This window comes from Bubalus kerabau, chromosome 11 (genome assembly GCF_029407905.1).
Source record: "Bubalus kerabau isolate K-KA32 ecotype Philippines breed swamp buffalo chromosome 11, PCC_UOA_SB_1v2, whole genome shotgun sequence".
In the NCBI taxonomy this organism is placed as follows: domain Eukaryota; kingdom Metazoa; phylum Chordata; class Mammalia; order Artiodactyla; family Bovidae; genus Bubalus; species Bubalus kerabau.
Genome location: NC_073634.1, coordinates 63,550,422 through 63,564,969, shown reverse-complemented (window position 1 = coordinate 63,564,969; position 14,548 = coordinate 63,550,422). Strand labels below are relative to the sequence as shown.

Genomic DNA, 14,548 nt, shown 5'->3' with positions numbered 1-14,548 from the left:
TGGCCTTTTGGATGAACAGCCCTGAAAAAGACATCCTTCTCAGGAACTTATACAAGTCAGTTCAGTCCTTCATTCATAAAAACGGCAAGTAATCACTTTACTATTCTCTTCATAACCAAGCCCTGAGAAAATCCATGAATTACCAAAAGTCTATTTTCTTATAAGAAGTCATAGCATCCATAAAGAACAGGCAGCTACAGAAAGACGAGTAATTAGAGAACAAGATACTGTTTTGGAAATTTAAAGAAAAGGAAAAATACAGAGCCAAAATTTAAAAATTCATTAATGGGCTAAGTAATAGAATGGTTACCACTGAAAACCTAATTGTTTCCGTCACGGGCCATGCCGATAGTTACAGCACAGCCCTACTCAAAATCATTGTACACTTGAATGTCTCAACAGAGCTGATACCAAAAGACAGCCGAGCCCCTTCAAGCCTGAGAAGTGCTCCTTCAGAGGCAAGCTTTCTGGACTATTCTTTAGAGATGCCCCAGGGACTTAACTCCAGTTCTGTAGTGCCAGTTGGCTTAACACACATTATTGTTGGCTGTCTGCCTTCCCAACATCACTTCACCATGAACCATGCACCTACACTTCCCTAAACAACTTGAGCTGGAATCCTCCTAAGATCTGTTTCTGGAAGAGCCCCAACCAAGAGCAAGATAATACTTTTTTCATTTTGATAAAATTATTTTAAAAGAAGAGGTGGTTGAAGTTGGTACCAGGATCAGGGTTACTGAAGCCAACCTGGGGGAGGACTTGGATGATGAGATGGAAAGTGTCAGTTAAAGACAGGCTAGGGATGGGCTCTATACACGATGGTAGGATTCGAGAGTCACGAGCAAGCCCATGCTGACACTGAGGAGGCAAGCTCCTGGTGCAGTCCGCTTACTGCTTGTGTAAGATGAAAGAGCGTTTTCCTGATACAGGGCAGCTGTTGGGAAGCTGCAAGCACCATTGTTCAACCGCCTGGCCCCTGACTTCAAAATAAGCCCTTGGATTACAATCAAATTAAAAACTCTACTTCTGCTGCTTCAGCACAATCAATACATCCCCTTGCACAATGCACAATGGACAGGAAGAAAACAACTGCCAAAGCTCAGAAGCCACTACTATGATTGCTTGGGTGAAAAATCCTAAACACAGATCAAAGTGAGAGAAGCAGGAAATAAACCTAAATGGGCTCCACCTTTCAAATAAACCTAAACAAGGCTCCATCTTTCAATTTAAGGGCACACACACACACTAATGCGGTACTTCAGTTATCCTAAAATGTAGTAGTTCACATTTTAACACCTCCCACAACTGAGGCATATCATACAATTGATACAATGAGTTTTTTAGTGGTGTATAAATAGTACTGCACCTTATAATTAATAAGTATGGAATTTCATATGTAATGTGAACAAGTAAGATTTTAGGGACTCCTTAAAGACAAAAGGGCCTAATTTTTGGCCTCTACCTTCTGAGATGATATTAAGGGGGGAAAAGACTTTCCTTTCAAATTACTTTGAGACCTGAATACATCATGATAAATACTTTAATTTTTCAGATTTATTGTTAACGCTAATTAGAGGTAAAGTTCGGTTTCAAAGTTATTTGGCAGGTGACCCAGGCATCAGAAAAGTAAAGCCAATACAGAATATTAACATAAAGGAAAAATCAATGTATCCTATACTCTACACAGTCCAGCACATGAACTATTTATTTTCCTGGTCTAAACAAGAATTCTTACTTCTTCTGACATATTTCTTAAGGCAAATCACAGAGAAGTTAACTTTTGGCCCAAATAAAGACTTCATTTCAGCTTTCCTGGAAGTGAAAATAAGCCATCCTTTACTTTAGTAAGGGCAGCCTTCCTTTCTGCATCTGAGAGAAAACAAGATAAGCCAGTACGTATCAGACATTCCAGACCATACCAATCAGAGGTAGAAAAGTAGGAGGTGGTCACACTTTGGGTGTCTTTATTTCTGAATTCAACTTCAAGTGTGACTCAAACATCCTGCCCTTCTTTTCCATTCTTCCCCTCAACCAACTCAAGACAGGAAACCAGGGTCAGGGATGGAAATGAGCCATTCTGGTCTCCTTCATCCTTTTCCTCTTAAAGCCTGGTTGGGTTGATGAAAAGTCCAAACTTTGGCAATGCTCATTTAGCCTTTTTGACCTTCAAACTCAAAATCATCATGACTTGTGAATAACCATGAAAAAGGTTCAAACACCAGTTTCCATTGAGGCCACAGTTATTGAATGTTTCTCTAAGAATGAATTAGATCTGGTACTTACATCCGAGATGGACACTCAGGTAAGAGTCTATCTCAAGGGCACCAAAAGTGCTTCCTGGGTTTAGGATCAGCCAGTACCAACGGTGAGCCCAATACTTAGGATCCCTTTGCTGAAAAAGGGTCATCCCATGAGGTCAATGACCTGTGTTGTGGGCTCAGGTAACGACTGCATGAGAACCTCGGCCAAATAAAGAAGATCTGGAGAGCATTTCACCCACCAAACATCATCAGCACCCAGGACTGATGTTCAAACGAAGCTACATGTGATGAGGAGGCTCACCAAAGGCCCTCTGTGGCTTTTCAAAACATGGTTCAAAACTTGCTGCATCTCTTCTTTCTCTGCAGACTTGAAATCTCAGTGAAGGAGAATCCCTATAAGAAAAAAAATTAAAAGACATCTTCCTCAGGAGAGAAATCTGCTTCTTGAGAACACATGGTCAAGGAACCACATGCTTGTATATGGACACAAGCAATTTGTGAACCAACTGCATATGAATGTTCTGAGAGCTTTATTATTCTTCTCTAAACCTGACGTGGTGGTGTGCGCCACCACCCTTTACTCACAAGCACTGGAGCCGAGAGGTCAGACACCAGCACGTGAGCCCTTGAGAAGGACCAAACTTACAAGCCTGCAAACCCCACCGTGGGTGAGTATCTGTGTCCTCACATCCACTCACACGTATGCCTCGGCATTCCCAGTAGGAGAGGACAGTGTGCTGTGTTCTCACAATAAGCCTTCTGTTTTTTGAGTTTCATCCAATGCCTACTTGTTTTTAACTGGACGTTAGCAGTTTCTTCTCAACACAAGCCCAGGAAAATGAGTGGTCAAGGCTGCTCTGTTATCACAGATGGAACATACATCTAAGTTTCACAGAAACACACAAATCCCAAAATGGATATGGCTTAGGATGATATAATCTTTAAGATGCTGCTCCATTTCATAAGTTAAATTCTTCATACTACCAGGAAGTGGAAGCATAAATAAATATTCATGCTCCTCTCTAAAGACATTACATGGGGAAGCACTTTTAAAAATATTAAATGCAAAGACAAATGACCCACGGAGACAGAGAAAAAGGTATAGCCCAATATTACTACTGCAGTCAATAGTTTCTGGGGGGAAAAGGCGGCCTTTTTGGGAAAGGCCTTTTGGGGAAAAATGTAATTAAATACAGGAAATAGAGATTATAGATGACACGTTACACATGACAATTAAAAATATGGTGACTTTATTTCCCTCTTCTTACAGTTTCCACTATCACATCTGTAAGAATCTTCATCTCTACAACACAAAAATATCTCAAGAAAGCATGTCACAAGATAGTATATATAAGCAACAGTTTGGCAGAATCCTAGTTTATAGTCCCCCAAAAAAGAACCGATTTTAAAATTCAAAAATAACCATTAGTTTTATTTAACATGTTACTTTACTATTTAAAATACCATGCTCTAGTTAAATAAGTCAACACTGTATACAAATAAAATATTACACAAAATATATTTAAGAAAATGTTTGGTATTTGATCTGAACAATAAATAAAAACACAGGCACTTCTACACTGAAACAGGAAAGCAGTCACTACTTCAGATAATAATTTTGTATAAGTAACATGTAACCATATGGCAAGAATAGAATCCTGCGTTTTAAACTGACAAACCATTCATGAAAAGGTCTGCAATTTCAATCTTTTCACTTAAAGTTCAAAAGTTACATATGCTTTCCTGGTCCACAATGAAAAATTATAAATACAATATGGTTGCCAGGGACAATTCAATCTTCAGTTTGAAGATTATGGAATCATACTCATTATTTTCAAATACTAAAAAAGAGAACTATCATGATACCACCCAGGAGACCAAATGCAAGATAGTTAAGCTTTCTCATGATGATCATAAGACTATAACATGATAAACTGGATAAATGTCACCCAACGATGCTCATTTTGCAAAACTGATTGATTAGGTTAACACAAGGGAATACTGTTGGGGTGGCAGGGCAATTCGGACAAAAGTCAATTTTTTCTAGATGATTTTAAAACTTCATCTAAATTTCATGAAAACAAATTTAATTGCATTTCACTAAAACCATTGAGTCATATAGAACAATGTCTCTCTTGCCAATAGGTTTATGAATACCTAAACTGATAATTTACTCATTATAATGGGAAATAGGATTATCATCGTATGCGGGCAAAACAAAAATATGGTCAAATTCTAGAAACATGATTTCAAATGATGAGGGGGACAAGTTAGAAAATAATGACCACTGGCTAACAGGAAGAGTCAGAATCATTCATTTTTTCATATTCTACATCAAAAATTAGCATCTTCTGCTTTCCCTCTTCAGGAAGTACCACACTGAAGGGTTTGAGTGAATGAGTGAAATCGCTCAGCTGTGTCTAACTCTTTGCGACCCCGTGGACTGTAGCCCCCCAGGCTCCTCCATCCATGGGATTCTCCAGGCAAGAATACTGGAGTGGGTTGTCATTTCCTTCTCCAGGGGATCTTCCCAACCCAGGGATCGAACCCAGGTCTCTCGCATTGCAGGCAGACGCTTTACCGTCTGAACTGAAGGGTTTAGAGGCCGTCAAATGGACATGATCTATAAAGGCAATTCTGATGGTTTTACATAGAAATGACCTCTAATGGAAGAGAACACAAATGGGAACTATTTGAGATACATTTCTATGTAAAATATAGTTTGCACATAATTCAGCATTTTAAATGAGCACTCTGCAACCGAGACCAAATATCAATCATCTCTTGAGGTTTTCTACTATGTACCAACATCAAATCTACATAGGAACAAATGTTACTCCTGCTTTTCTCTTCTATATCAAATGTCCTGAAGCCTTTGTGTCTCTCTGGAGCAAGGCCGAGTTTCTGAAGGCACATTCCAGTATAAACATCATCAATGGGGTAGAGAAGGACCCGGTCAGTCACATTGTACAGTCTCAGGGCCAGGTGGCCGGAGTAGAGGAATCCGCCTCCTCCTGCATAAGGCGGGTAGACGCCAGTGTAAACAACTTCCGGGATGTAGTACTTGAGTTTCTTATCCCGATGAGGTCCAGCATTATGAATCACGTCACCAATAAACAAATCTTTGGCTTTGTTCCCGGATAAGCTATTCAAGTAATTCAGGAGATGATGGGTGTTCACAAAAACATCATCATCGCCCTTGAACACGAACTCGGCATTTGGGCAGGAAGTGCTCACCCACCTGAGAAAGAGTACTTCTTTCAGAGACAAGTTGAAGAATGTATCTCTGTAGTTCCACAAAAGAATGTCTTGGTGCTTCTCACTCTCAAATTTCAGCATATCTGAAAGGTCAGGATGGTTGTCCTCTGCGGGGGTCTGGCCCAGTAAGAAGACTCGCACCACTGTTTGGTTCCCCACATGGGTTTCTTTGCCCCAAGATTCCCGAATCGCTTGCCTTCTATCGAAATGTGAAGTTAGGGACTTAATCGCCAGCAATAAGAAGGGCTTCTTTGCACACTTATCTGGTTGGTCTATGAGCAATGAATAATTTCGACATCTCAAATATAGCAGAAAATCTTTAAATCTGTCTGGCAAACTGTCGAAACCTGAAACCACTGACATGACCCTCAGGTCAGGTTCACAGTAATTGAGATGGCTTATATTGGAGAATCCGGATGCTTCTCCTGTCTGGTTGGCTAACGTGTTCAAAATGGGATTGAACCTCCTGTTCAGCTTTTCTTGTTCCTTGTTCCAATATGCCTGAGGAAGGTCAGAGATCTTCCAGAACCTTTCTTTGGGTATTATTACTTCCCCCTTTCCATTTTTTTCTTGGCTACTGCTTTTGGAGACTTCCACGATCAAATAAATGAAGACATTTACCATCATCAGGATTCCCAACAACTTTATTCTTCGACGTCCAACACTCATTTCTCATATCTGAAATAAAAGAGAGAACCATGGTACTGATTAGATTATTATTCACTGCATTTGCTCACATGTCACTTGTCTCTTTCATGTCCCCTTGTCTCTTTCATGTCCCCCAGAACAGTAGTTTAGAGCAGTTTCAGGACTTGCAGTACCTGGGTTCAAATCATGGCTCTACCATCCTCGATTTGAGCTCTCTGACCTCAGACAAGTTGTATAACAACTGATGTCTAAACAGCTTCTCCATTTATAAAATGGTGATAATAACCCACTTAAGTCAGGAAGCAACAGTTAGAACTGGACATGGAACAACAGACTGGTTCCAAATAGGAAAAGGAGTACGTCAAGGCTGTATATTGTTACCCTGCTTATTTAACTTATATGAAGAGTACATCATGAGAAACGCTGGGCTGGAGGAAGCACAAGCTGGAATCAAGATCGCCAGGAGAAATATCAATAACCTCAGATATGCAGATGACACCACCCTCACGGCACAAAGTGAAGAAGAACTAAAGAGCCTCTTGATGAAAGTGAAAGAGGAGAGTGAAAAAGTTGGCTTAAAGCTCAACATTCAGAAAACGAAGATCATGGCATCTGGTCCCATCACTTCATGGCAAATTAGATGGGGAAACAGTGGAAACAGTGGCTGACTTTATTTTGGGGGGCTCCAAAATCACTGCAGATGGTGACTGCAGCCATGAAATTAAAAGACACTTACTCCTTGGAAGGAAAGTTATGACCAACCTAGACAGTATATTAAAAAGCAGAGACATTACTTTGCCAACAAAGGTCCATCTAGTCAAGGCTATGGTTTTTCCAGTGGTCATGTATGGATGTGAGAGTTGGACTATAAAGAGGGCTGAGCACCGAAGAATTGATGCTTTTGAACTGTGGGGTTGGAGAAGACTCTTGAGAGTCCCTTGGACTGCAAGGAGATCCAACCAGTCCATCCTAAAGGAGATCAGTCCTGGGTGTTCATTGGAAGGACTGATGTTGAAGCTGAAACTCCAATACTTTGGCCACCTGATGCGAAGAGCTGACTCATTTGAAAAGACCCTGATGCTGGGAAAGATTGAGCGCAGAAGGGATGGTTGGATGAGATCCAAGATGAGATGGTCGGATGATATCACCGACTCAATGGACACGGATTTGGTAAACTCCGGGAGTTGGTGATGGACAGGCAGGCCTGGCGTGCTGCAGTTCATGGGGTCGCAGAGTCGGATGTGACTGAACTGAACTGAATAGGAAAGTTTCGAGGGCTGTAAGCTTTTGTTCGTAAGCTTTTAAAGTACTGGCTGGTCCACAGTGAGGTGTGAGTAAGTGACCCTTAACACTGTGGCTGTTTTAGACACCTGAGGGCAGAGATACACATTAACTAGACAACTCACAGGTGCTTCAACTTCCTTGCTTATACAAGGACATATACAAACTAGTGAGCTGCAAACAGATGTGCTCACAATTCAAAATAACGAATACAATTTATATTTGTTATTATGTACACACCTGTACACACATAACTATATATATGTGGCCTACAGCATGTGCAGTTCCATGTCATTCACCATAATCACCTATTTTATTCTATTTCCTTTTTTTTTAATAAAAAAATGATGGCCACAACTTTGAACTATTTCCCAACCTACCATTTCACAGATGAAGAAACCAATGTACAAAGATTAAGACACTTGCCCAAGGCTGCAGGGCTAAGAGGAGACACTAACCACACCGAGTGTTCAGAGAGATAAAAAGACACACACCAGCTTCATCCGAATCGCCCACAACTGAGACCAACCCAAATGCCATCAAGAGAAGAATGGATTATGAAGCTGTGGTACATTCATACACTGGAACAACTCCCAGCTATAAAAGGGAAAACTACTGCTAGAGCAGAAAGAGTATAGTGAGGGAGAGGACAGGCCTCATGCTCCCTTTATGTTAGTTCAAGAAGGCAAAAACTAATTTAGGCCCTAGAAATCTGAATGTGATAAGGGTGGGGGTTTTGAATGGAGAGGGTCGGGAGGGGCTTTCTGGGGCACAGAAATGTACTTTGTATCTCTTAATCTAGATGATCGTTTCATGCATGTATACATTTGTCAAAACTCAAACTGTATCCTTGAGAACTCTACTATTTATAGCAAGAAGGAAAAGAGAAATGAAAATGACATGTTAGTGAAATATCAAAGACCAAGAACAGACTTCAGGCTGTGGGCAACGCAACAAAGAAAGAGTACTGAGACAATTTGCGGGTGCTATAACTGCAGAGTTCTGACACTACTGAGATGGATGACCTACCCAAGAACCACCAGTTAGATAAGCCTGACATTAAAAGAGAATCCTCAAAAGTGGAATGGCAATACCCAGTAAAGAATTTTCTTATCAGGTTAATTCTACAGCTGAGAACTCATCCTTGAAAAGAATCCTGAAGAAGGATTGCTTCTCAGGTGCCAGGGCATTATCTTGCTACAGTGAACCTTTGAGGTAGATACTGTTACTTTTATTCCCATTTTACACTTGAGGAAACAGATTTAAAGAAGTAACTATGTTAAGAGCAGAGCTGGAACCCTAACCAAGGTGATGGGGTTTCAAGACCACCATGTCAAATGGTAGCACTCTTCTCTGACCTCTAGAACAAAGTGGGTTTGGGCGGGTTGCAGTTAATAAACATTGATTCTTCTAAAATTTCAATATGAAGCATGGAAATTCAAAAGGAATGACCTAGGACTTCCCTGATGGTCCAGTGGTTGGGAGGCTGCCTGTCAACGAGAGGAAACACAGGTTTGATCCCTGGACCGGGAGGATTCCATAAGTCATGTGGCAACTAAGCCCGCATGCCACAACTACTGGGCCCAGGGTCTACAGTCCATGTTCCGCAACGAGAGAGCCCACCACAGTGAGAAGCCACTCGCCACAACTAGAGAGCAGCCCCCACTCGCCACAACTAGAGAGCAGCCCCCGCTCGCCACAACTAGAGAGTAGCCCCCACCCGCCACAACTAGAGAAAAGCCCCCACTCACCAAACTAGAGAGTAGCCCACACTCGTCACAACTAGAGAGTAGCCCCTACTCACCACAACTAGAGAAAAGCCCCCACTCACCAAACTAGAGAGTAGCCCCCGCTCGCCACAACTAGAGAAAAGCCCCCGCTCGCCACAACTAGAGAAAAGCCCCCACTCGCCACAACTAGAGAGTAGCCCACGCACAGCAACGAAGACCCAGCACAACCAAAACCAAAAACTTAAAAACTAAACTAGTAATAAAAAAAAAAGAAAGGTGTAAAGGAAACAAATTTAGTATTATTGGAGGAGCACTGGATTTTATTTTTGTTTTTTTAACTGAAGCATAGTTGACTTATAATGTATTGGTTTCAGATATACAGCATAGTGATTTGATGTTTTTATAGATCATACTACATACAAAGTTATAATACAATATTGACTATATTCCCTGTGCTGTCCATTACATCTTTGTAACTTATTTATTATTTACTATATATTTTAATCAAGAGTAGTATTTACTTTTTACTGTAAGATTTTAAAATTCCCTCATTCTAAGAAATAGCCCCACGGTAGAAGAGGTATTTGTCATGCTGAGAATTCTGTGAAGTTATCAGTATATTGAACATCCCAGAAGAGATCGATGGGGATTCACAAACTTTTTGTGTCTCTTAAAATCTGTCCAGTAGATTCTAATCTAGTTATTTGTATTTATTACTGCTGGATAGTTTTGGCTAAGGACATATAAGTGAAAATGTTTTTATAAAGCCAGTCCCTACATCATACCTTCACTCCCCCAGAGCTTTTACACATCTAGAGAACATGGCAGATATAAAGGTATGTGCGTGGTCTCAGCTCACCTGGTAAGCAGTGTCCCATCACCTCATTCTTCCCTCCCTTCTCAAACACTACCCACCCTCCAGCCCTCAAGAATCCCACTACTGAGCTACCAAGGGCCTTCTTAAACTTCCTCCAAAGAAAGTGATTTTAAAAAAACCCAAAAAACCCACAAGGTATTTCCTACTCCTTAATTATAGTTTCAAAGGGTGCCAAATCACATACAACCAACAATTCAAAATATCCACACTAAGCCTATGGTCCATGCCCTCCTCCTTAGGTCAGCTCCTTTCAAAGAGCCTTTGAACACACCTATGAGCAAACCTCCAATGGCACCCCACTCCAGTCCTCTTGCCTGGAAAATCCCATGGACGGAGGAGCCTGGTGGGCTGCAGTCCACGGGGTTGCTAAGAGTCGGACGCGACTCAGCGACTTCACTTTCACTTTTCACTTCATGCATTGGAGAAGGAAATGGCAACCCGCTCCAGTGTTCTTGCCTGGAGAATCCCAGGGACGGCGGAGCCTGGTGGGCTGCCGTCTATTGGGTCCTACAGAGTCGGACACGACTGAAGTGACTTAGCAGCAGCAGCATGAGCAAACTGAAGGTCTCAGTCCCACACATCTTTGACAATCTAAACCTCTTTGCTATGGGACTGACTTGCAAGGACAGGAGAGCGTGAATGTGTCTGTGTGGGTACCTGATACAGTTAAAGAATCAGTCATCCTATTAGTAAATAAATCATGGTCTCATTCTGTCTTTTTTTTTTTTTTTTTTTATCTCCAGATTCCAGACAATATGCTTTCTAGAAACAAACCATTCCTCTAAGTCAGGATAACTCTCCTAAAGTTAAAGTAGCATGTGACCCAATATCTCTGATCTGGAGGGTTGCCCTTCACGTGGACAGGCTGAAAGGAGGACAAGGAAAGGTACGAGGGGGAACAGAGAAACCCTACAATGAGGAAGATCTGGGAGGAAAACAGCACATGCCACGAACAGCTAACTACTTGACAGAAATTTTCAACTCAGAAAAGGAATATGGATATTCCTGAAATTTCTAGAGTAGAAGAGGACAGCTTAAGGAAGAAAAAAAGAGAAGCACAGTACTTTTTGCACAGACTGTGAACCTCTAAGTTAATTTTCCTAGAAAAAGATTCAGGGTGAATAATATGACTCCAAATAAAAAAGCCAGTTATGCATCCTGACCTACAGATACCTGCAATTCAACTGGAACCATCTTTAGTGATGATGTGGGGTTTATCACAGAAAGTACCAATACTTCTTTTGGGAATACTCTGAGGAATACTGATCCTGGCCAAGGTTTCCAGCTTCACTGATGCAACTCAGGCTTTTCCATCTGTGATCAAGAACCAGGCAGGCAGGACGTCCTATCCCCTCAGCCAAGACAGGGCTTCATGGTTGTCAAAGGAACACCATCCTCCCCTTGTTTCAAGGATTCCAGTCCTCGATTCAAGGATTCCAGAACATTTTCCTGTCCATTTCTCATTTGTGCTCCCTAAGAGAAGCTGAGAGGATACCACTTTACCAGGGAGAAAAGTGGAAGCTCAAAGAGGGTTAACTGGGCAAATGAGGGCTTCCCAGGTGGTGAAGTAGTAAAGAATTCGCCTGCAAGGCAGGAGATATGGATTTGATCCCTGGGTCTAGAAGATTCCCTGGAGAAGGAAATGGCAGAACATTTTATTCTTACCTGAAAAATTCCATGAACAGAGGAGCCTGGCAGGCTACAGTACATGGGGTCATAGAGTCAGACACGACTGATCGACTGATCGCACAAATGTTACAGAGTTAGGTGATAAGGCTGAGATGAAACAGTTTTCTGGCTCCAGCCAGCGCTCTTTGGAGCTCCTCCTTTTTCTATAAGGCATGGCCACAGTATTGTAACCTGGTCCAGTTCAACAGTGAAGTCTCAAAGCCTGGTTCAAGACTGAAAAGACCCAAGGCACTGGATCATGGTACATTTGGTGGTTACCAAGACTTTCCAAAGAAAGGGAAATGGGAGGCTAGAAATGCCTGGCCCTGCTTCTGACAAGCGGCCAGTCTTCCTTTCCTAAATTCCCCAAAGTGCAGCTTGGGCCAACTCTTACCACTATTTCTAAAGGGCATTTATTCCAAACCAACCTGAGCAGGAAGGGTGGGAAAACCACCCAGATTCCCAATTTGACATTTCTATCAAGTTTAAATGTCATCTTTCATTTGTGACCAAGGCACAGTCCCTCACATGAGAACTAGACTGTTACAACAAACCAGAGTTCATGGAAAGGAGGAAAAAGCAGTGACCTCCATAAAAATATCTGTGGGAAAAAGCTCTCTGAATATCTGACTAAATATTCCCATTACAGACATAAAACCAATTCCGTGTCCTTTTTTGAGCAGGAAGTTACACTGCTCACAAAGAATTTGAGTAAGAAAATCTACCCTGCAGCTAGGGAAGATGTTATACAACCCTCACTGTGACACACAGAATTTTCACTGTGAGCAACAGAAACAGAAAATCCCACGTGCAAACAAAGAACAGCCTTAGCTTTCACCTTGTACTTTGGAGTAAATTCTCCCCAACAAAGACTGAACAGTCTTGAAATTTCTAAAACACTACAGCTGATTTTGTTTGGCAACAATTTCCTTCTTTGCTTCCCTTGTGGCTCAGCTGGTAAAGAATCTGCCTGAAATGTAGGAGATCTGGGTTCGATTTCTGGGTTGAGAAGATACCCTGGAGAAGGGAAAGGCTACCCAATCCAGTATTCTGCCCTGGAGAATTCCATGGACTGTATTAGTCCATGGGGTCACAAAGACTCAAACATGACTGAGCAACTTTCACTTCCACTTTCCTTTATTTTGCAATTAAAATATTTAGAAAAGTAGAGACACACACAAATTTATGTTAGCTGAAGATGGATTACAAAATAGTACAGATGCCATGCTTAAACTATGTGAAAATCCAGATAAAACACCACACAAAACCAAAACCAGTGTAATTAGGGTGGCAGGATTATAGGTAATTTAATTCTTTAATGCTGCCGCACCACCTTTTCCCTTCAACATCCTCTACTGCACACATCCAGACTGCTGGGATGGGGGTGGGGAACATGTCACACACAAATCCTAATGCGAGGTCCCCATTTCTGCAGCCCACATCACTAGCGTGGGCCACGGTCCCACAGTCCCAGACACGCCAACCTTGTACTGGACCCTGCAGTACTCAGCACAAGTTCTGTCACTACATCCACCCACAGATCATTGCACATCTTTCCCTGGGTCCATCCTCTCTGCCTGAAGCCATGTATTAGAGAGGACTCTTAAAAATAATAGCAAAATATGAACATATCGGCTTCATTTTAATAAATACTTAAGTACCACTGGCTATATGCTGGGCACCAATGATGTTATGAGGCAGATACTCAGAGAGGTGACTGAACTTGTCCAAGGTCACACAGCTGGCAGATAGCAGAACCAGGATTCAAATCTAAGCAGTTCAGCTCCATTGTCTGAGTTTTAAAGCATGATACAAGCGAACACTGCAGCACAGGCTTATGACGAAAAGGACTAAAAAAATGATGGTCTGGTTTTCAATGGTTTATCTTCTTAAAAGATTATTTTAAAATGTTAAAGCTTTATATGTATACATTTGAACCCTCAAAACTACCATCAAAGTCAGATATGGGAGGTAGGGTGGTGTCATAAGTAACCCTTACTGAATGATTATGCTATAATCATTTTATTCCCCTAAATGCAGTTTAAATAATCCCAGTGTTTCATTCCTGGATGCCAGACTGGCACCACAAAAGAGGATGATTCTCAAAGGTTCCCTCCAGTTCTGAAAGCGAAGCACTGGCCAGAAGACATTTTAATGTGGCCATCGCCAGCCACAAGGACTTATTCTCACAAAACTCTAAGTCAGGGACTCACTCACCCATCCCAAGGGGTTCAGGTATGTTAGCTAGATGGTCACCAATAGCTAGTCAGGGACAAAGCCAGCAACCACACTGAGACCAAATCCAAAACCTTTGTCTATGCTCTCCCATCCCTAGAACCAATGTAAAGGATAAAAGAAAGGCAGGACCTTCTTGTAATCATGAAATGAAATGACCAGCCATCAATCCAGTCAGGCTGAGGCTTGGAGGCTGGAAATCCAAAGTTGCTGATTCAGTCACAAGAGTTTGATCTAGCAGCCTCCGTGTCTAGGGAGGATCCTGCTTCCTGCTCATTCTCCTGCCCAAACAGGATACACAAATCCTTCAAGGATCTAGAGCCCAAGCCTGCTGCCATATCACACGGAGACAGGGGACTTGGACGTTAATCGGCCCGCCCAACCTCCTCTGTCCTCACTCCAGAAGCCGGACAAAAGTGGCTTTCCTAAATCCTTACCTCCCAGGCTGCTAACATCTGTTGCTTGGTCCTTGCCAGACCTTTTCAGAGAGAGGGATAGCTTGCAGCTAAGTGGTTCTGGGGGAGACGGGGAATACCTTCCAGTGCTCAGGGCAGATGGTTGAGTGATAAGGGTGTAAGTGAAGCATCTTG

The 14,548-nt window shown here is 42.0% G+C and overlaps 1 protein-coding gene across 2 annotated transcripts in view; it reads right to left on the bottom strand.

Annotated features, from left to right (window-relative positions):
* Positions 1 to 3,494: 3,494 nt before the first annotated feature.
* The window catches only part of B3GNT2 (UDP-GlcNAc:betaGal beta-1,3-N-acetylglucosaminyltransferase 2), a 33,950-nt gene continuing 22,896 nt past the window's right edge, over positions 3,495 to 14,548 (bottom strand). For both annotated transcript variants that reach the window (XM_055540408.1, XM_055540407.1), the window contains exon 2: positions 3,495 to 6,197. In XM_055540408.1, coding sequence (XP_055396383.1) covers positions 4,995 to 6,188 — 1,194 coding nt within the window. In that variant the 5' untranslated portion in view covers positions 6,189 to 6,197 and the 3' untranslated portion in view covers positions 3,495 to 4,994. The remainder of the gene's footprint in view (positions 6,198 to 14,548) is intronic.